The 24,080-nt window shown below is 35.9% G+C and overlaps 1 protein-coding gene across 3 annotated transcripts in view; it reads left to right on the top strand.

Moving 5' to 3' along the window:
• HIVEP1 (HIVEP zinc finger 1) overlaps positions 1-24,080 on the top strand; it is a 151,797-nt gene that overhangs the window by 103,204 nt on the left and 24,513 nt on the right. For all 3 annotated transcript variants that reach the window (XM_037519215.2, XM_037519216.2, XM_037519217.2), the window contains exons 4-7: positions 5,333-11,262; positions 14,460-14,593; positions 15,282-15,457; positions 19,776-19,877. In XM_037519215.2, coding sequence (XP_037375112.1) covers positions 5,333-11,262; positions 14,460-14,593; positions 15,282-15,457; positions 19,776-19,877 — 6,342 coding nt within the window. The remainder of the gene's footprint in view (positions 1-5,332; positions 11,263-14,459; positions 14,594-15,281; positions 15,458-19,775; positions 19,878-24,080) is intronic.

Genomic DNA, 24,080 nt, shown 5'->3' with positions numbered 1-24,080 from the left:
CATCCTGCCTTTCTGTTTACCTTCACAGAGAATGAAATTTTTCAGAAAGCATTTGCTGACCCATAGACATCATCATGCCCTTCCTTACTCCTTGCCCTTTTGCGATTTGGATTTTTATATCAGGACCAAACCACAACTGCCCTCTGAGATAAGATGTCTTTCTCAACCCAGTGACTGCCAATTCCAGTACTCTCTTGTTTAGTCTTATTTATCTGACTATAATATTTAACATTATTGGCCACATCTTCCTTCTTGAATGTCCCCAAACCCTGACATACTGGATATCACATATTATCTTTGATATGACCCCTGTGTTTCTTTTCATTTCTACTTTATCTTAATTCTAGTGATGAATAAGCTGCTGATGTCAGGCTTCTCTTTCTACTATAATTCTTTCTGGTTTATCATTTACATACTTTTACAAAAGCAGTTCTCACCATGTACTCCCAGATCTATTCCTGTAGCCTAGACTTCTCTCTAGGGAAGGAAAAGAATATCTACATACATTTAGTATTGTAATTTTCATATGCTATGTAATCTTCATAATTATTTTAAATGGATGTTTAATGTTAAGTGGCTATGCCATAATTAGCCTAACCATTTCCCCATTGAAAATTTCTACTTCTCAATTTGCAGCTACAATTTATAATTCTGTACATGTATATTGAATTTTTCTACTTCTCAATTTGCAGCTACAATTTATAATTCTGTACATGTATAATAAATTTGAGAATCAGTAGGGTGGAAACTAAATTTATTTTACCTCCTTCTTACTCTAGCTCAGTCCTCCCAGGTAAAGATAACTGCAGAATCTTTAGTAAACTTTGCTCAGATTTGTGTGTGTGTGTGTGTGTGTGTGTGTGTGTGTGTGCTGTGAATCAACTAACAGACTCTGAGTTCAGAGTAACATTTTAACTCTTGCATGAAAGGCTCCTCAGTGGTCTCCCTGTCTCTGATCTGTTAAATCTCCAGTTCAACATGTTGCTAACTGTTAGAAAACAGGCCTTCCCTAGGGGCGCAGGCGGTTGAGCGCCATGCTGTGAAGCTGGTCTGCAGCCTCTGCAGCAATGCTGTGAAGCTGGTCTGCAGCCTCTGCAGCGCGGGTTGGTTCAGTCTCGGCCAGCGAGAATCCCACATGGTGCTGCAGACCTCTCCTGTTGCGCCTGCCACTCCCCTCAGCAGTGTGCTTTGTCAGTCTGCCTGTTCTGTTCCCCACTCTCTCTCTGGTGAATCCTCTCACCCTCCCACACATCTGGCCTGTACCCCGGTAATTGTATAAATAAATAAACAAATCTTTAAAAGAAAGAAAAAAAAAAGACAAAGGAAAACAGGTAGTAGTCCTTGTGTGCCCAAGGCCCCAGAGAAATTTTAAGTATTTTACACTGACATGTTTCTGAAGAAATCTGAAAAAGAAACCTACCTTCAATCTAGGCAGAATTTTAAACATATAATTCAGTTGTAGTTTATCATACTTTTTTAACTGAAAACTCAGATCCACTCCTAAGTCAGGAAACTTGGCTTGTTTCCAATCTGTTGTTCTCTGGATGTTATTCTGGAAACCAGCCAATGGTATTCTTGGCCACTTATACGCTTCTCTAAAATATATAGGTGCCCTCATTGTTACTAGGTTGGTGGGAGTGAGCATAATAAAAAGGCATCGTCCTTAGATTGGCTTTTACCATTTGTCTCTTTGTCTCTCAGCCTCTTCTAATTTATTTTCATTTTAGTTTATTATAACAACAACTTGCCTTTAAAATTATTGAAAAATGGAAGTGCTGATGGAAAATAGCTGTTCTCCTTTCATTCTTCACCCCAGCTATATTTTTGCTTTGGGATATTCTGGTTTATAGAGCTTCCTAACAATGGTCTCTCATAACTATATACCAGAGGTTGTAGATGTATTCACAATGTTTAATGATTGTGTTTCTTACTATAGATAAGGGGATATAGGATCTCTAGTGGATTTTAAATTATTAAAGATTAAGTTGAGTTTAGTAAAACTACCCCAGGTATTGTCTGAAGACCCAAAGGTCTGCAAGCGCATTTTTTTTATACCCCTTCCTCATCCCCCCATACACACCCTCTTCACTTCTAATAGCAGCAGCAAGAAGAAGTAGTCCTTGAATTTAGAGACTGTCCCAATAGCCAGGGTCAGCTACTCATGATGAGATGGGCTTTATCTCATGAACAAGGAGAGTGACCCTGATACAGGAGATTCACCAAAATCGTTCAAGAATAAAAATACTCTTCACTGAATGCCACACCCTGCTATTCCACACGATTTCAAGCAGTAAAAAAGTAGAACATGAAAAGACAGGGTAAAACAGACTTAAAGAAAATGATGCCTCAGAAACAGAAGGGTGTTTTTTAAAGCACAGTACTTAATAAAGTCATAAAAGTATTAATGAAAGAACTCAAACATACCATCGGACAATAAAATGAGTGAAATGGGAAATAATGGAACTAAGGGAACAAAATGAGAACAAAACAACAGTCTAAAACAAACTTGAAACAGTAAGGAACTTAATGGTCTGATAAGTGAATTGTTAACATACAGGAAAATGTTTATGTAGGTAATTCTAGAGAAAAATTCATACAAAAGCAGAATGATGAAAGTAATTAAAAATTGCCATAAGTGTGGTCCAGCATAATAATTGATGTATTTAGAACAGAAAATGTATTTGATCATTAGTAAAAGAAAAAGTTTCCAAAAATTTCCTTTAGATATAATCATTGTTTCTAGAGAAAAAAATGTAAGTTGTATGTTGATCAACTCTGAATTGACTCCTAGTTATATTAATAGCCTTCAAAAATAAAGAATTTTGCAGACACACAGGCAGAAAAAAGAAAATCACCTCCAGGAGGGGAAACTGTTAGTCAGGCTGATACCAGATTCTTTATATGAACATTATTGCTAGAAGGCAAAGGAGTACAAGGTATTTTGAAGGAAGGGATTGGTGTGTTAACACCAATGAAGTGTTAAAATTCAAATAGAGAACTAAGAGTAAACCTCTATGAACAGAATGTTAATTTATAATCTTTACAAAAGGGAGATAACTCAGTCCTCATCTAATATTAAAACATGCAATTCAGAAAATCTGTTTAAAGTGTTTGTTCAAATCCTCAATTCCAGAAGAATTTTTAAGAAATAGTGTTTCTATGAAGAAATGTGAATCAGAAATTTAATAGTTTCTTTATTTTTACTCTAACTCATTTTCTTTTAAGTACAAACTTAAATTTCACCTTTTTTTGGTTTGAAACATACATAGTGTGGTATTTATGTTTGTGTTGTCTATGTGTTGAATTTTTGCATTTTTCTTTGGAATGTAAGACATTGTTTAATTTTTTGCAAATAACTTTATGTAAAAATAAAAGCTTATGCCCAAAGTATGTTAAAAAAATAACTACCTAAACCCTGATTCTGGTTGCGTAGTTGGCCATGGCAGTTATAAAAATTACCTTTTGTATTCCTGGTCACACAGTCACTGGAGTTGGGAACCTCTGCTCTGTCTTTATATTTATTTTAGCAACCTAATGGCTTTCACTTATGTTACAACCCACTTCCAAGCTTTTTGGAAATAGGTGGGGAAACTACTCGCCCTAGATGATTATCATTTTTTCACTTTTGATCACTTGCCTGGTGAAGTTCATGAGAGACATAAAGTGCATCATTGACTTTGTTACATCCATATTGAAGAGGAAAAACTAATAGGAAAACATCACTTTATAAATGAGAGGACTGAATAATAAAAAAATACTTGTTTAGAAGGTGTCAACAATCATTGGTTCTTGTTTTTCTAATTTTCTTTAGCTTAAATACTTTAGCCAGGAGACCCTGCCCCTCTTATTTTTTCCCCTTTCTAATTAGAGTGGGTAAATGTAACTTTGGCAAATTAGCACGCATTTCCTTCTTTAGGTTAATATATAACAGCACATAAACTGACATCACAGAAAAATAGAATATTTTATTTTATGTAAATTTTTATCTTCAGTGAATGCAAAGCAGTTATTATTGTACAGACATTTCATCTAATGTAAATTTCGGTTATATCCTTTGCAACCGCTATTTGAAAATTTTGAGGAATTAAATATTTGGCTTTTCTGCAAGCAAGTTACATAAACTTGAACAATATTTGTTTGCCTAAATATCCAACAAATGGAAACAAACTAAATTATGGCAAATAATTGTTGGTGAAAAATATTAATAGTTGACAGAGAGTATAGGTAGTTAATTCCCTTTGAATGTTTATTACTTCCAATACAGTCAGCAGTGAAGGTAGTTTTAACTCTTCTCTTCTGCTGGAACTGCCTACCTATTGATCTATCATTAATGTTAAAGATACACAGCCATTTTTAAGTTTTCTTAGTTTAAACAGTGATTTTTTTTTCAACAAAGGACCATTACACATGACTTTTAGATTTCATTGAAAAACCATAAATAATTGGATTGTACTATTTTTTCCTGTTTGTAATATTATTGCTATATTAGCAATACTTCATGGTTCAACCAGCTAATATCTAATGTTCATCTGAGATTTATTTGCTCTTAAAATTATTTTATAGCACTTTTTTTCTAATGAGACATTGCATATTCTAGAGCACTACTGTTATTTAGAAACTTTGTGAAATTTTTCACTCTAGAAGATACTAAAACAAATACCCAGCATTAAAAAGTTAAACTTTCTTATGGCTTAGCTTTTTCAAGACTATTGTGTAGACAGAGCCCTTAGCTTTGGGAGTGATACAAAGAGGTTAATTTAGTTTTCAGAGATCTGTATCTAGGACAAATGTGTTTCCTTCATGAGATAGGAGGTAAAGAGAGGAACACAGCAGTCTAGAAATATACACTTAGGTCTTCACTTGACTGTTTCAGTAGATTTTGATTGTCAGCATTCCTAATATTGTCAGAATGTTGGAATGCTGTTTTATCCAACAAAGGTCTCCTTAAACCACCTTATTCAATAGTTATAATGACTTTTATGATTATAATTTTATTTATGCATATAAGAACTGGGTGTAGGTCAGAGGTACACCGGGGATGAGAAGATTCACCAAAGACACAGTGGGGAGCAGAACAGGTGGATCTACTGAAATACATTGCTGAGGGGAGCAGCGGGCAAGACAGGAGAGGTCTGCTGCATCATGTGGGTTAGCTCCCTGGCTGGGGATTGAACTCATGCCACACTGGCTGGCAGTAGCTTGGTAGTGCTGAGACTTGAAACCCTGCGCCACCAGGGAGGCCCCATGATGATTATAATTTTAGTTGTTAAAATTATAGTTGGTCTCTGTGCTTTTTTTACCAACTGATTTTCTTGTTTTATTTTTTGAACAGAAATCTTAGAGGCTGGTATTAAAGGAACTTCAGAATCACTTAAAGGTGTGAAACGAAAAAAGATTGTAGCTGAAAATCACCTGAAGAAAATACCAAAATCTCCACTGAGAAATCCTCTTCAGGCAAAACACAAACAAAATACAGAAGAGTCATCTTTCACTGTTCTTCAGAGTGCTTCAGAGCCTCACAAGAAGCAGAATCACAGTCCTATAAAAAATGGGAAGCAATTTACCAGACAAAATGGAGAAACACCTAGGATAATTGCTGAGGCCTCTAAGTTCGAAGACTCAGTCTCCCCAAAGAAGCCCTTGATTTTGCAGCACCCATCTGAACTGCGGAGATGGAGGTCCGAAGACTCTGATCCTGCCAAATTAAATCATCTAGATGGAAGATGTGACCCTAGTTCTTTGTCCAGTAAAACCAGGACTGACCATAGTGAATGTATCTCCTCTAATGGTAGTACTACTTCCTCTTCCTACACAAACACCGCATTTGATGTCTTACTGAAAGCAATGGAGCCAGAACTGAGCACCTTATCTCAAAAAAGCTCGTCTTGTGCAGTTAAGATAGAAAAACTGAGACCAAATAAAACTGTACAACCCCCTTCTCAATTAAAAATCAGCTCAATGGATGCCCCCAATCAGACTTCACAAGAATTTGTTGCTGAATCACAGTCTTCTCCTTGTACCTCATACACAGTACATGCTTCTGTTGCTCAGAAGAATGAGCCAGCAGCAGTTCAATCTATTTCTCATTCATATAATCAACAAGAACACTTTGTTTCTAACTCTAACCAACTTAATCAGCAGCTTCCAGTATGTTCAGGTTTAACAGGATCACTGAAAAATCTGCAGAATCAAGAAAATGCCAAACTTGAACAAGTTTATAATGTAGTAGTGACATCATCTATAGGTCTGACTTCACCTTCCAACAGAACTCAGGTTACTCCTCAAAGCCAGCAAGTTGATTCTACTTCACCTATGTCAATAAGTCCAACTCATTCCACACAGTCACCCCCCATGACAGTTTATAATTCAGCTCCTGTAGCCTCTGTTGTTAATCACAGCGTAGAACAAATGTGCAATCTTCTTCTGAAAGAGCAGAAGCCAAAAAAACAAGGAAAGTATATTTGTGAGTATTGCAATAGAGCTTGTGCAAAGCCTAGTGTGCTTTTAAAGCACATCCGTTCCCACACTGGTGAGCGACCTTACCCTTGTGTGACCTGTGGATTTTCGTTTAAGACTAAAAGTAATCTGTACAAGCACAAAAAATCCCATGCACATACTATCAAACTGGGTCTTGTCTTACAACCTGATGCTGGCAGTTTGTTCTTGTCACATGAGTCCCCGAAAGCACTTAGTATCCAATCGGATGTAGAAGACAGTGGGGAAAGTGATGAGGAGGCCACTGCTGATGACAGACCAAATGAACCAGGCTCCATAGAACTGCAGCCTGTGCAAATAATGAAAATAATAGCAAATTCTGAAGCTTTATCAAAATCAGGTCCCATTCCAAGCAATCCAGATCATGTTGTAGGTACCTTTTCACTACAGGACAAATCTTCAGAATTACAAGCTATAACGGAGTTACCAACTGTTGTGGTCCACCCTGTCAATGTGTCCCCTTTAAGGGTTGAGAGCCCAAAGGTGGTAGATTCCAAGCCTGATCTTCCTAGTGCACAGAAACAGAAGGACCTTCAGGTAACTAATATATTGTCACATCCAGCCTGGGCATCCTCCCTAGAGACTAATGTGAAGTCCTGTCCAAAAGGGGACATGAGTCAGCCAGAAGGAAAGCAAGAATCTCATATAGGTACTGTACATGCGCAATTGCAAAGGCAACAGGCTACAGATTACTCTCAGGAGCAACAAGGAAAACTTCTGAGTCCTCGAAGTTTAGGAAGTACAGATTCTGGTTATTTTTCACGTTCTGAAAGTGCGGATCAAACAGTGAGTCCACCAACTCCCTTTGCCAGAACTTTATCCACCACAGAACAGGACTCAAATAAGAATATTGGATCCTCTGCACTTCGTATCAATACACCAGCACCTTCTACTTTACCAGCAGGTGAAAAGGCATTGCAACCAGGTCAGATGCGCCCACCTTTGGCAACAAAAACACTTGAAGAAAGAATATCAAAACTCATCTCAGACAATGAGGCTTTGGTAGATGATAAGCAACTGGATAGTGTAAAGCCACGGAGAACCTCTCTCTCACGACGAGGAAGTATTGATTCCCCCAAATCATACATATTTAAGGATTCTTTCCAGTTTGATTTAAAACCAATGGGACGGAGAACAAGTTCAAGCTCTGATATACCAAAATCACCTTTCACCCCAACTGAGAAGTCAAAGCAAGTGTTTCTTCTGTCTGTACCTTCCCTTGACTGTTTACCTATTACAAGAAGTAATTCTATGCCTACCACAGGTTATTCAGCAGTCCCTGCAAACATAATTCCTCCATCTCATCCACTGAGAGGAAGTCAGTCATTTGATGACAAAATTGGAGCTTTCTATGATGATGTCTTTATATCGGGACCTAACACTTCTGTGCCCCAAAGTGGGCATCCCCGCCCCCTTGTCAGACAAGCAGCTGTGGAAGACTCTTCAGCAAATGAAAATCATGTTCTTGGTCTTGGGCAGTCTTTGGATGAGAGCTATCAGGGATATAGTGCCACTAGTGAAATTTTATCAGCAAGGAGCAAGTCATTGGTACCAAGCTCACATTTAGAAAAAAAGAAGTCTCATCAAGGACGCGGGACAATGTTTGAGTGTGAAACCTGTAGAAACAGGTATAGAAAATTGGAAAATTTTGAAAACCATAAGAAATTTTACTGTTCAGAGTTACATGGACCAAAAACAAAGGTAGCTATGAGAGAACCTGAACACAGCCCTGTGCCTACCAGTACACAACCTCAAATTCTGCATTACAGAGTTGCTGGTTCCACAGGGGTCTGGGAACAGACATCCCAAATAAGAAAAAGAAGGAAAATGAAAAGTGTTGGAGATGATGATGAACTTCAGCAAAATGAAAGTGGAACTTCTCCAAAAAGCTGTGAAGGCCTTCAGTTACAGAATACTCTGAGTTCTGCTTCCAGTTTCTCTAAACATAATGTTCCCATTACAAGGGACCAACACCTAAGAAATATCCAGTTGCAAAACTCCCAGATTCAGCATGTTGCCAGAGTCCCTGACCAGACCGTGGATCCAAAGCTGTCCACCATCATGGAACAACAGATAAACGCAGCTGCCCCAGACAAGATAGAGTTGAAGAGACATGCGATTTCAGTCATCCAACATACAAACTCACTGAGCAGACCCAATTCATTTGATAAGCTTGAGTCTCTTGAAAGGGGTTCCCCAGTGTCTTTCCAAGAGCTGAATAGAACAGTTAAACCCCGGTCTCTGAAAGTGATAGGAATTTCCCAGGAGGGAGGGCTCCCTCCTCAAAACACCTCTCATTCTCATCAACCTGCACTATCAAACACGATTAGAGGAGAACTTCAGGAAGGTTCAAGAAAGATTTCAAGTGAACGACACATGTTAGGACAGCCTTCAAGGCTTGTTCGGCAGCACAACATCCAAGTTCCAGAAATTCTCGTCACAGAAGAACCAGATCGGGACCTTGAAACCCAAGGGCATGATCAGGAAAAGACAGAGAAATTCAGTTGGCCCCAGCGTAGTGAAACCTTGTCAAAATTGCCAACAGAGAAACTGCCACCTAAAAAGAAAAGGCTCCGTCTTGATGAGATTGAGCATTCCTCAACTGAATCAAGTTTTGATTCCACTCTCTCCAGGAGTCTAAGTAGGGAGAGTAGTTTGTCACACACTTCAAGTTTCTCAGCTTCATTAGACATAGAAGACATTTCTAAATCTGAGGCTTCTCCCAAAATTGATTTTCTAAATAAAGCAGAGTTTCTCATGATGCCAGCAGGTTCTAATACACTTAATGTTCCTGGAACTCATCGAGAAATGAGGCGTGCTGCATCAGAACAGATTAATTATGTGCAAACATCAATGGATGTCACTGATTTCAGAAGTAAATCATTCGACTGCGGAAGCATAACTCCACCCCAGACAATGCCACTTGTTGAATTGCAGCCTCCAACTTCCTCTTCTGGCATGAGTGTCACTGGGCACGTGCCTCTCTTGGAGAGGAGGAGAGGCCCATTGATTCGGCAGATATCTTTAAACATAGCTCCAGATAATCATCTGTCACCTGTGAACCCCGCATCTTTCCAAACTGTTACTCTTCCAGTGGTGAACGGGGTGCCATTTCAGGGACCTCAGCCCACTAATACATCTTTAGCTGAGCTTCCTGCAAATACTTCGCGCTCCCAGACTCAAGTTAAGGATCTCCAGACAGAAATTTCCAAGTACAGTTCTACTAACATCTTTCCTATCCAACAGTGTTTTCCTTTGTTAAATGAGATCCATACACCTTTTAGCCACCAAAATGCACAGAAGTCTCAACAAGTGTCTACACAGTGTGTCAAAGCAGATGAAAGCCCCAGTTTATGTGTGTCTTCTAAAAGTGAGGATTGTTTTGCTCCCAAATACCAACTTCAGTGTCAGGTTTTCACTTCAAGCCAATCTAGCTCTTCTAAATCGGTACATTCTTTGCCAAATAAAGTTCTTTCAGATCCAGTTCAGGCTGAACATCTTGGGACTTCATTGGCATTACCAACCAAATTAGTAGATGCCATGTCGAATTCACATCCTTTGCCACCACTGATGCTTGGGCCACTCAGTCAGGTGCCAACATCATTTATACCCCCTGTGCATCCACAGGGTAAAGTTCCAGCTTACTGTTTTGCCACAGGCACATCTCTACCACAAATCCTAGTGACCCAAGACTTATCCAGCCAGCCACTTAGCCAGGCTACTTGTAGTGTGCCAGTTGGCGAAGAACAAAATTCCATGCCAAAATCGCAAAAAGATCACCAGAATACTTTGCCAAACCCAGAGGAAGTGCTTGTTTATGACAATGTTTTTTCAGATATAGGCTCAAATTCTCCATCAAAGCCCTTGCCCATATCTCAGAAAATGTCTGTTGGTAGACTTTCTCCCCAACAAGAATCTTCAGCTTCAAGTAAAAGGATGCTTTCCCCAGCAAATAGTTTGGACATCGCCATGGAAAAGCACCAGAAACGGGCTAAAGATGAAAATGGAGCTGTTTGTACAACAGATATTAGATCCTTGGAACCACTGAGTTCAAAAGCTCATGAAATTAATAAACACAAGAAACCTGTTTTAGTGAGACAGGTTTGTACTACAGAGCCCCTTGAAGGTGTAATATTGGAACAGGATATTTTTTCTCAACCTGAAATTAATAGTGAGACTGTTAATTTGGCAGAAGTTTTACCAGCTGATAATTTGGCACCAGGACACTCTAAGATTGTAGTTATAGAAACTATAAAAGAATTGCAAGAATTTGAAAATGTAAAGTCATCTGCATCACTTACAGTGGAAAATTTACCTGTCCCTTCAGAAAACATCCACATTTTTCCTTTGGAAGGTATAGACAACAACCAAGAAAGGAAGTCTCCAGGGGCTAAAAATCAAGGAGACAAAGTGAACATCCCCAAACAAAGTCAACTGGCAACCACCACTCTGTCGGTGTTTGATGCTGGGGACACCCAGCAGCTGTCTTTCCCCAGCCTGAAGACAACAACCAGCTTTACATGGTGTTATCTGTTAAGACAGAAGGCTTTGCATTTGCCTCAAGGTGACCAGAAAACTTCAGCCTATACTGATTGGATAGTAAACACCAGTAATCCAAATCCACTTGGCTTGCCTACAAAAGTTGCTCTTTCTCTTCTTAATTCAAAACAGAAAACTGGAAAGTCACTATATTGTGAAGCAATAAATACCCATTCCAAATCAGATTTGTTGGTCTATTCAAGCAAGTGGAAAAGCAACTTAAGCAAGGTACTTGAAATATCATTTATCTTCAAAACTAGTTTGTGTAAATTAGTTTTAATGTCTTGATGCATTAAAATATTTTAATTAGAAGTGTTTTAATTTTGAATGACAAGTCATGCTTCATGTGTATAGTTATTTGAAAGAAAGGATGGTATGTTTTCCCTGGGAGTTTTACTGATAAGGATTACCTGGAATTCTTTCAGTGATTCTAAGAGACATTTTGAAAATAACTTGCCTTAGCATCTGTTTTTTCCTCAGCTGGATGTTGAAGTCTTTATTTAGTAGTCCAGAGTATCTTTTTTTTACTTTCATCTTTCTCCTATGTTAAGAGTTAATTGTTACTGTTAAATGAGAGCAGATTGTATTTATTTTTTGTCCTGCAAATGCAGGAAAACAGACATGTGAATAACGGAACTTTGATCTATTTCGTTTTAAAATAGCAGTCATTTATATTTATGCATATCTAACCACTCTCCCTCACCAAGTTTATGCCAACTTTCCTCCAGTTTAGTTCTGAAAACTGTCTTAGTATTAGAGATCACAAAATAACTCATGCACCTTTTAATTAAGTTGATTTGATCAAGCTTTATATTGTAAGGTTGTAAAATGATAATTTTAGGTAGTTTGTGGGATCTGTCTCATTAGAGTTGTTGGCATTATAAAATAGGAAAATCACTCAAGTGATTCAGATTAAATAAATAGGTAAGGGTATCATGGTGGACATTCAGAATTATTAATTAGGTCCTATTGACATGTTCACAGGCATACAATCAGGATGCTTATAAGCAAATATATATATATATATATATGTACTTAATAGAAAATATCACAGTAGTGGTTTTACAATAGAAGTATGTACAACTTCTGAATGAAGGAAGCCTATTACTATCAATATAATGATGAATTACAGATATAAGGAAAATTTTTCAAAACTATGATAGCTGAATCTTAAAAACAAGAAGTAGAGATTTTTCAGGCAAACAAGAATGAGAAATTTTAATAGTCTGCTGAATGGAATGGAAGTGAGAAAAAACTTGGTTTATTTCAAGAACTCTGAGGAGTCCATCATGATTAGAAGGTGTTAAGCTTGAAACACTGCCTTACATGGAAGTTGGAAATGTTGGTAAAAGCCAAAGACTGTGCATGGTGGTAGAGAACCAGTGAAACATTTCTCAGTGAAGGAGAGTACATCCAAACTATTTGTGGAATTTAATGTTTAAGTGTTCAGATTCAACTCTGTATGTATTAAGTCATGGTCTTGGAAGATGAGACCTGATCATAAGGATTTGTGTGGTATCTCGTGTGTATTTGTGAAGTAGCAGGCGCCCTGGTAGCAATGCTTCTGGAAATGAATGTCCCCTAGGTTTTAATCTAGGAGAGAGCTTCAGGTAAACGATCTAAAAATTCTTCAGTTTTAATTAATGAGATTGTTCAGGGAGTGTGGAAAGAAGAGATTTAGGCCTGTAATAGATCCTGGGGATCACTGCTATTTAAAGGGTTAGACAGATGTAAAAAGTTCGCATAGGAAAACTGAAAGAGCTTTTCATAAAGGAAAGAGAACTAGGAGAAGTGGTATCACACAGATCAAGGAAGAAGATATTTCAATGAGAGTTGTCCAGGTAGAGAGGTCAGATAAGGATGAACTAACAATCTGGACTGAGCAGCTTTAATATCACTGGTGATTTGAGTCCGGCTTTTAACTCAAAATCAAAATGTTGAAGTATTTATGATTCAAAATGGAAAAGAACAGATGCTAAAGTAAAAGGATTTCCAAGAGAAATGAGGTCTCAGCAACATATAATTATATGGAGTGGTTGAACATAAAAAGACTAAGGAAATGATAATGATTTTAGCACTTAGCTCATTAGTAACTTTGGTAAATAGAAGCCAGATTAGATAGGGACAAAGTAAGCAAAAGATAAGTGGGGATTTGGTATGGGAGGTAATAAATAGGGTTACTGTTAAGAAAAGAATATGGAAGGAAAGATGTATATATGTTCAAGTATTCCAAACTCAGGGGAAACCTGATGTCTTTCCCAGGAAAAGAGGGCACAGGTGCATTTTTACTCGTCAGGGTCTGTGTGCATTATCTTCATACTACCTTTTTGAGAAATTTGGGCCAACACCTTTTCTTTGTCCCTGGCTTTGTAAGGACAGAGATCTCACTGAACACTTTCTGAGGCCAGATAGGCCCTCCATCCACAAGGTAAATACCCTCCCACCACTTAATATATCATCTTAGTAACCATAGCTGTATACTCAGCAGTGTGATTGTTAAAGGAGGTTTGTAACAAAGAGGCCCTTGATCAGAAAAGCGCGCCTGTGTTGGATTTGCCCGAAGAACTGAAGTTTGAGCCTTTGCTTTTCACACTTGATCTGGATAAATGTCTTAACCCGGAGAGTGTTTTCTCACTGTTCTACACTCCCCTATGCTGTCTGACTGAAAGGTATGTGAAGATGGAACAGCCGAGGAAGGAGGAAACTTAATGTGAATGGTGTGGTTTATGAAATGATAGTGTAATATTTCTATTGGAAAAACACATTCATTATTTTAATGTTCGTTACCTTTTTTGAGAGATTTAGTTGTTTCCAGGCCAAAACCCGATTTTTGACCTGACACGGATCTCACAATTACCAGTATTTAGAAACTTGTGAAACAGTAAGAGCACCACATTATGGTTTAAACTAATGGGAGGAAGGGAGAATAAAATGCTGGAAATCAGACTTCTTCTTTTAACTTTACAGTGCATTTTAGTCAAAGGGGATTTATTCATGTTTCTTAGTATAAGGCATTAGTATACCAAGGGGGATAAATAGTTCTTTTACATCTGCAAAGGAATGTGCTTAAATTAGAGTATGAATGGTGAGTTAGATATAAGAAAGAATATTTAGTCTGTTAAAAACAGTTCCTGTTAAGCTCATGGAATACCAAGGTAGGAGGTTGTAAGGCATTTATTTGGGGTGTCAGTGCACTGCAGTGGAATTTTAAAATAGCTGTAATCGGTTTGCTATGATTTAGATAGCTATATTAAAGGTAATGGAGAAGACAAAGCAGATGACAATAAACCTGTTACTTCACTGAAATGCATTTCTTTAACTATATGCCCTGAACTCTGCCTTGTTTAATTTCCAAGTGAAACATTAGTATGTCTGTGTTTTCAGTTTTATTAAATTAGTCTCTCTTTTTTTTTTTTTCGTTTCAGAGAGCATTAGGTAATCAAAAGTCCACAGTAGTTGAATTCAGCAATAAGGATGCCTCTGAAATTAACAATGAGCAAGATAAAGAAAATTCCTTAATCAAAAGTGAACCAAGAAGAATTAAAATATTTGATGGAGGGCAAGTACAAATTTTACTTCTTAAATGTACATTTAAACTTACTTTTTAAATGTACATTTGATTTCATGTGAATGAACACGTATCAGTGCCAATTTTATATAACGATGAAAGTTCCTGAGTTTATGAACAGAATCTTCATTACAAAATATATGTAGTATTAAGTAATTTTGTTTAATCAAAAAAGTGATAATTATTTAGAACATTGTTGAACCTAGGAGGCTACTAAGAACTGAGTTTCCACAGGGAACCCTATATTTCACCTTGACTGACAAAGGAATGACAAGGAAAATCTGCTCTTAAAGAAATGAATTCATTGCCTATTATCTTTATTTGATTATGAGAGAAAAATGAATTATAAAAATCAGTGGTACTTAGGGTGAAACTCAGAAATATTTTAGTACTTAAAGATGTGATTGAATTTAACAGTAAAGAAACCTTTTAAACCAATTGCTTAGAAACAGGAAATATTTTTAAATTGAACTGTAATTGAATAAAGTTTTGATTAGAATTAACTGTTAGAATATTGTTGGGTGTAAAAGCTGGACTGTTACATTTACATGTATTAAATTTGTGTTGAGTATAAAAATTGTGCATTGGTTTAATTTTTTTAGGTTGAATTTTAATCATTAATATTTTCTAAAAGACATAGTATCCATAGTATCTATTCATTTCTTTTTCTTTAAATTAGATATAAATCAAATGAAGAGTATGTGTATGTCCGAGGCAGGGGAAGAGGAAAGTATATTTGTGAAGAATGTGGAATACGTTGTAAGAAACCTAGTATGTTAAAGAAACACATACGAACCCATACAGATGTCCGCCCCTATCACTGCACTTACTGTAACTTCTCCTTTAAGACAAAAGGTATGAGTGGGTTGCTTCAAGGTCCTTTTTATATGCATTCAGTTAGTAGAGATAAGACCCTGCTTTGCATTATTCTTTGACCAAGGATGCAGTAACTTAAATACACTGATATAAATTATATCTTGTCAACATTGTAGTCTTATTTCATTATATGTTTCTAGTCCTTTTAGAAAAAGATTTTAATTACACATTTTTAGAATATATATATAATAAATAGAACATTTTAAAAAGAACAACTGCCCTTTTCAATCTAACTACCAAATTACAGTTAACATGATGACTAATACATTTTCAAAAATATTTACTTTGCAGCTAACGAAGAACAAAAATTTTCATGATCACAAGTAAATTCATTTTGGTGCTAAAAGATTAAAGTGAAATTTAAAATAATAACTACTTATAAACTTAATAATGATTACTCATGTTTTATCATCTAATTTTAGACACATATAACCATTTCTTTTTCTTTTCCCTGATGCTTTTTTTAGCCCAAATTGTTGAATTTAAGCTTCAGATTATCTAACCTTTGTAAAGAAACTCAGAGCTACTTTTTAAAATTATATTTAGTATTCCTTCTGTTCTCTTTATAGGTTTTTATTTAAATTGTAAGCCTTTATTATAGTTAAGGCAATTTTACCCTTTACAAATTTCCTGTTGACATGCAATGGATAAAATACTATAAAATGTTTGCTTTTTCCTTTATATACCTTCATGAATCAGTATATAAAAATTTGCTTCTGGTGATTTAAATTTTCCATATCCTTTAAGAAGTATTATTCTCTCTAAAACAAAGCCATGCAATCATGAAATTGTCTGTAAGGACAGCAGCTGTAAAAATTTAATCGATTTTTTACAGAAGCTCTTTTCATTCCTTAGCAGTTAACATTTGCTTTTATTTTTTATATTGGTGGTTTTCACAGTTTTGTTTTTAAAGACTCCTTAACTCTTCAGCAAAATTGATTTTTGGCTTTTAAGAACGTTATAATATTTACAAATAAATAGTTTCAAATTCGCTAGCCTTGAATGCCGTACTGCTTGAAACAAGAATGAAGGGGGAAAATTATCCAAAGCTGCTCTTCAGATAACCTTGAGTATTTCTAAAAAGTTTCAAGAAATCCTGAGGAGTTAGAAGAAACATTCTGTAGTCCTGATTGTAATATAGAACCTCCTTCTGGAAATGGAAGGTGATTCAGGATGATTTTCCTGGTCGGATCAAATGCTTTAATCTATGCACCCAATTTATTGCCTTTCACTGATTTTCCTGTCATGAAGAAGCATCAACTAAGTTCCAGTATGAGACCAAGAGCCATTTCAATAGATCAGTATTACTAATAAAAGATTACCAAGTACAGAGTGATATAACCCAAATAAAAGACAATCAAGGTGTAATATGAAATGGGTAAGGAAAACTAGGTGTGGAAAACCAAATGAAACTATAAAGATTTCATGGCAAAGAAAAATATTGATTCACCACCACCCAAAACAGCATCATATAAATTTTCGGTAGATATTTATTAAATAGTGGGCAAAGCATATTGAACCCTAAAGAGTGAGCATTATGGTAGTAGTTTTTAGTCCTTCATTTTTCTAATATACTACATATCTGAGTTTACATTAAATGTTTTTCTTTTGTCAGATAATTCATGTAGTTTTATGTGACAAGTAGTTATTTCAAAAAAGCTCCCTTAATTGAGGACACTGATAAAGAAAATATTAGAAATTCAATATTTTCCCATTCTCAGCATGATAATTCCCTTTTTTTTAATGATCACCTCCCATGGAGAAACAGAGACCTTTTGTGTAAAGCAGATTCCTCAGAACTTTCTAAAGTAGCTAAACAATAGTAGTCCTGCTTTTAGGTTAGACTAGATTTTGCCCTGCTCTGGTTTATTTTGTTATCCTCGCCAGTCCAGCTTTACTTCTTATTGAAAGTGCATGGTTTTTAGCAAAAAGGAACTGTGGTATAATGGCATGCCATATACATGTGGGAATGTACAGGTGGCAGAATCTTATCAGAGCAACGATCTGTGGTGCTAGAATTGATCCGCCTGCTGCTCATGCATATGAGCACTTTATCATTTGTCCTCTTAGTTTATTTGATGAGTACATTTTCAAAATAATTGTAATTTACTTCACTATTCAGTTTTAAAGGCCAGTCAACAAAAAATACATAGTAAGCTTGCATCTTTGCAGGATTTAGCCCCATTTATGTCACAGAAAATTAAACTCTGTGTAGTTATAGGAATCCAGCAACAAAATCTCTCATGCTTTCCATAGGATTTTGATTAATGTTTATTAAATCTGTTGAAAAATTTCTCTGTTAATACAGTTTATAGCATTGCTAGGGGATATTTGCATTTTATATGCATCTTTAAAGTGCAAATTGCTTTGTTTATTGTAAATTCTTTAAGATATGGTTGATAATAACTCAAATTATGAGAAGATATGCTTGTTAAAAATTTATATTCCCAAATTTGCTAGTTACAATTATACAGTAACTTCCTAAAAAGTAAATAACCTGTTATGACTATCTGTTTAGGGAACAAAAGCATTTTGAAGAGACTGTTGGAAGACCTTGTAATTTGGTTTGTAAAATTGTTATTATGTTGAAAGTGTTTTGACATATAAGTAGAATTTTCAGTCACATTAAAATGGCCAAGCTTTTCTTAATAACGTTTTTATGTGAGAATTTTAAAGCATTCAGAAAAGTGTAGAGATTATTTAGTGAACACCAGTATGTCCTTCCTCTTTTAATGTCACCTTTTTTACATTTGTATTTTATATTTTAAGTGTATTTAAAATATACATCAGACAAGGCTAATCCATTTTAAGTCAAGGATTCTCTCCGGAATCACAGAAGCCAGGGTTCAATAGCTTTTAGACACAGTTACCTGGTCCAGTCACCATCCTATGCTTGAAATTCTTGTGCTTGAACTAAGCTCTAGGATTCTGTATATACTATGTAGGGCAAGAATTTGCTTGAACATGTGTGTGACGAGTTCAAGGTTTTACTACATTTTTAGGCTCTATAAATACAGCAGATTCACAGGTCCTTTAGCTCCCACAAGCACATAAGCTAGACCAATGAATCAGATATGTTGAGCTCCTCTAAAGGCTTTTTCTTAATATTAGTGTGTCCCTGAGCACCAAACTCAGCATATTTGTTTAGAATTTGGTTTTCTGGAAAGACATCAGTTTTTCCCTTTTTTTTGGGCAATTTGTGTACATGTGTGGCATTACCCACTCAAGCTGCTTAGTATCCTCAGAATAATCTGAACTCTTCTCCTGCAGTCACCAATGCTTGTGCTCAGCATTTCCCAGTTAACCTGATAAAATATATAGAGGTCAGTACTCCAGCCCCCAGGGGAAACATACCTGTAGAGATACTATGGTAAGACTTCTAGTTAATGTGGTTGATTGAAATTAATGAAGACATTCTTTCTCATGTTCCAAACACAAAGATAATTTGTAATAATGACAACCAAATAGAGATTTTATTAGATTATCAAGCTCAAAATTTACAAAAGTCTTAATTTCCAGAGACCAGAAATTAAAAAACAAAAAACAAAACAAAACAAAAAAGCTACCAAGCTAGAAAGGTGAGCAGATACTTAAAAAAAAAGAAAAAAAATCCATAGGGACATCAAAACCCAGATACATGCCTGCAGGCCTGAGATTTTAATGTCAGTTCTGGGAAGGAGTCCAACACCCGAAATAAACCTGGCTCTCCTGTCTTTGGACCACATGGAGAAAAAGCTGTCTGCTAAAAAGGAAAACCCTATACCTATGTCTTGCTTGCAAAAGGGAAAAAAAAAAAAAAAAACTTACCCCAAATCAGTGGTCTGAAAACCCCAATGAAAATGGTAAAGTCCCAGGAAGAAGCTTTTAGAGAACAGATCTATTAGAGATGTGTCTGCAGCTCAAAGTACTTAAGACTCCTTACGGTTCCATGGATACTATGCCAGCACATACAACTGGTAGAGAATTCCCACTCCAAGAACTATACAGGTGATAGTGCAGTCGGAAAGGGGCTTTATCTACAAAATGTTCTAAGACATAAATAAGGACTAGAGAATAAAAACTAAGTAATGTGCACAATTATCAAAGTAAAGGAGGAAGATTGGAGCTGAATTATTAGTAACAGGGTTGTTACAACACAGTTACCAATATGTGCTTTGATCCAAATTTTAGTCATTGGAATTGTATAACCACAGTGTGTACTTTCACTTGAAATAGGAATGGAATTTGCCAGTGTTGACAAATGCAGTAGCAAATTAATAATGCTATGTAAGCTTAGTAAACATTCTTTTCCCTTAAGGAAATCTGACAAAACACATGAAGTCCAAGACACATAGCAAGAAATGTGTGGATTTAGGCGTCTCAGTAGGTTTAATAGATGAACAAGATACAGAAGAATCAGGTAAGGCTTTATTCCATATTTTACATAACTGTTATTTATTGTGTACTATTTTTTTTTTTTGCATCCATACTCTTCTGTTTCTACTTGGTTCCTATTTTCATTATCTCCTATTTATACTAAATAATAGTCTCATAATCCATTCTCCTGTCTCAAATTTATCTTACTTCCTCTCCATTTTCCCATTTTCACATAAGCCAGTCTTCCTGAACAAGTACCTGGTCATGTACTATGCAGTGTTTCATTGGTTTTCATTTGTCTTCCAAATAAAGTGTGAGCCATTGACTTTACATCCTCAAAATCCTGTATAATCTGCTGCCTACCTACCTTTTCATCCTATTTTTCATTTCTTTCTTTCACCAATTCTAATGCTTTTATTTCCTGCTGTCATGACTTATATCCAGCTTAAAATTGCCCTCAAATCCAATCCAAAAGTGGCTCCCAGTCTGCATTGGTCAAAATCTTGCTTTCTTTCAAGATCTAGCTCAAATTTGCTGCCTTTATGAAGCCACCTCTGATTTTCCCTTCCCACATCACTTGCTGGAAGCAGTTTTTCCCTTCTCTAGACTCCTCAATATTATTGCTTTATGAAAGTATTGAATCCCTTTCTGCTTTATTTTGTGATTATTTACATGCTCACTTTACCTCCACACTGAAAACCTTGAGCAGATCATGAGCAAAATTGATGACTGAATAATAATGGCTTCATCCACAGCACTTGGTGCAGTGCCTTGCACATAGCAGCTGTTCCGGAAATGTTTATGAAATAAAACATTTGTTTGCTTCCGTAAAACGTTTGTTATTTTGAAGAGGTTAACTGGTTGTTTTCTTAACAATATTAACTCAACAAATACAAGTATTTATTTTTATCCAATTTTGAAAGAAAATATGCCTGCTCATCTGTTCTGATTAATCAGACTAGAATTATCCTTTTGTATGAATATTTAACTAAAAAGTCTATCAAAAAGATATATTTAAAGAATAGTTTTCCTGCCGCTTTTTCAAAAAATTCTCTATAAACATTTACCTGCTTCCGTGTTTTGTTTAATATGCATTAGTTTGATACAGAGAAAATTACCAAAGAGAAAATGGTGAGGACATCATTGAAACTATAGGTAGAAAAATCAGATACATTTTTGTTTACTGACAACCAGTAACAATACTAAATGAATCAACCTGAATTTATTTCTATACATATTGTGGATGACAATATCAGGTTTTAAAATTACCTATTACATGTTTACATATTTTGTTCTATAGTATATTAAACTGATTTTTTAATTGCTAAGAATTCTGTCAGTGTCTTTGTTTAAAGACATTTTATAAAATTAATTTATAACCCACTTCTATTATAAGTAGCTTGTTCAATTTATTTTCAATTCTTAGTAGCCATGCAATGCAGTTAAAATTAACCATTTAAGTGGTGAGAGGATTAGCCAGAGAGGGTGAGGAGCAGAACAGGCATATCTACTGAAATGCACTGCTGAGGGGAGCAATGGGCAAGGCAGGAGAGGTCTGCTGTGCCATGTGGGTAGCTCCCTGGCCAGTTGGGGATTGAGCTCATGCTGCAGTGGCCAGTAACAGCTTGATAGCTCTGTCTTTAACCCCCTGAGCCACCAGGGAAGTCCCTCTCTTTTGTGTCTTTAAAAAACTTTTCAATGTATACAGTCACAGAGAAGAGAAAATGTACTACTGAAACCTCTGTAGTGTTATAAAGTAAAGCTATCTCAATAACAAAAAAGGAAAAAAATGTTTTTAAATACAAAAAGATTACAAAGTTTTATTACATACTCATGTATTCACATTAGAGTTGATGAATATCAATATTTTCTCACATTTGCTTGAAGTCTTTTTCATTAATTCAGTGTTAAGTAAGACTTTACACATTAGTGCTGTGCCTTGCTCATCATTTGCCAGTCAAGCTCCCTCCCAGAGGCAAACACTAAATGCATTTAAGGATTTTCCTTTTATTTCATTAACACAGAGATATATATTTATGAGCCATGTGGCTTTGTTAATGTTTGGATTTTAAATTTGCATAAATAGTATGTCTTGTATGTAGACAGATAACCTAGAAAATTAATTTTGCTTTGTAATTTTAAATTATTCTCTAGAATAGATTTTCCATTTCTTCACATCTTAAATTATTTCTAATATAAGAATTTACGTTTTTGATCACTTTGATGGAGAGTCTGCTGTCTTTGTGTTTTGATTACTGTCATGAAATTGGATATTAACATGCTTTAAAAAGAAATTTCAGTTCATTAAATTGATAATAGAGATGCAATGTTGCTTAGCAATACTTCAGACATCTCTGTGTGTAGGGGAGAATGCCCAGATCATGATATGATGCTGCATGTCTGGAAGGTGTACTTTTTTCTAGTCTAAACATTACCCTAGAATGTCCTAGCAGTTCTTTTTCAATTTTCCTTTGCCGGTTCCTTCTCAACCCCTTAGCCTCTATAGGTAGTGCCCAGAGGCTATGGTCTTTTAATTTTTCTGAATACACTACCTCCCTAGGTAATCTCATCCACACTTTAAAAACCATCTGTGGTGATGGTTCCCATATTCACTCAAACTTGCAAGTCCACCTCATACTCCTGATCTCCACTTGGATGTCTAATAGGCATTTCAGGTAGCTATACCCCCAAATACTGACTTACCTCTTACATCTAAGAAGTGTTCTTTTGCTATAGTGCTCTCCTGCCCTTTCTTGCTAGACCAAAAATCTTGAAATCCTCCCTGATGCCTTTATTTTGCCTATAATCCACAGTAAAACCTGTTGTCTCTTCCTGCAAAATGTATTCAGAAATCAACCACTTTTTTTTTTCTTATTGAGTTTATTTCTCGACTCTCAATTTTATTCTAGTCAAGCGGCATAATCTTTTTTTTTTTTTTTAAATTGAGGTATAACATTAGTTAACAACACTAAGTGATTGAGAGGTTCACACCTTCAGATGTATGTTATCACACCACACCTGCCACCAGAGCCCCAATAATCTCATCACCAAGGAACCCATAGTCCTTTGGGACCTGTCCACTCTTTGTTCTCTATCCTCCCCTTCCCTTTTCAGTATTATACCGTCAGATTTCTAGGCTGCTTTATTAGTTTGTTTTGCCTGATCCTTTGTTATGTTTCTCTGTATCCTACATATAAGTGAAACCATCCAGCAATTGTCTTTCTCCTTCTGATTTACTTCATTTAGCATAATACCCTCCTTTTCCACCCATGTTATAGTAACAAATGGCAAGAATTCATCCTTTTTTTTGTATAACTCATAATGCATTGTGTATATATACCACAACTTATTAATCCACTCTTCTGTTGTTGGGCACTTTGTTTCCATAATAAATAGCATTGCAGTGTATGTAGGAGTGCGTATATCCCTTTACATCAGTGGTTTTTCATCCTTTGGATAGACCTAGGAGTGAAATTGGTGGGTTGTGTAGTATATCTGAATATCGTTTTCCATACAGAATAGACTGGTCTTTAACGCCACCACTAGCAGGAGAGCTTCTTTTTCTCCACATCTTTGCCAACACATTTTTGATCTTTTAGTTATGACCACTCTCACAAGTGTGAGATGTTATCTCATTGTGGTTTTGATTTACGTTTCCCTGAAGGTATGTGATGATGATTTTTTCTTGTGCCTGTGGCCATCTGTATGTATTCTTTGGAGATGTTTCTATTTTTATCATAAAAGGATGAAAGGATTTAGCTCTCCTGCCCATTTTTTGATTAGGTTATTTGTTTTCTTTTTGTTGTGTGGGTTCTTTAAAGAACTTGGATATTAGCCCTTTTTTCAGTTGTATGATGTACAGATATTTTCTCCCAGTCAGTAAGGTGTCTTCTTGTTTTAATGATAGTTAATATCACTATGCAGGAACATTTTAGTTTGCTGTAGTTCCATTTGTTGATTTTTCCTTTTTGCAATAAGCATCTAGTCTCCAAAGACATCCCTGAAGTAAGTGTAGTGGAGTACTTTGTATTTTTTTTTCTTCTATATATTTTGTGGTCTCAGGTCCAAGTGTTACATCCATTTTGGGTTAACTCTTGTGTATGATGTGAGAGAATAATTTGGTTTCATTCTTTTGTATGTGGCTGTCCAGTTTTGTTGAAGAAGCTTTTCTTTTTTTTCAGTGTATACTCTTGGCTCATTTGTTGAAGATTAACTATAAATTTGAGTTTATTTCTGGACTCTCAAT

The sequence above is a fragment of the Talpa occidentalis genome, unplaced genomic scaffold (genome assembly GCF_014898055.3).
Source record: "Talpa occidentalis isolate TD23 unplaced genomic scaffold, MPIMG_talOcc4v2.1 talOcc4.2, whole genome shotgun sequence".
Taxonomy (NCBI): Eukaryota; Metazoa; Chordata; class Mammalia; order Eulipotyphla; family Talpidae; genus Talpa; species Talpa occidentalis.
Note: the sequence above shows the minus strand (reverse complement) of the source record. Positions and strands in the feature narration are given on the sequence as shown.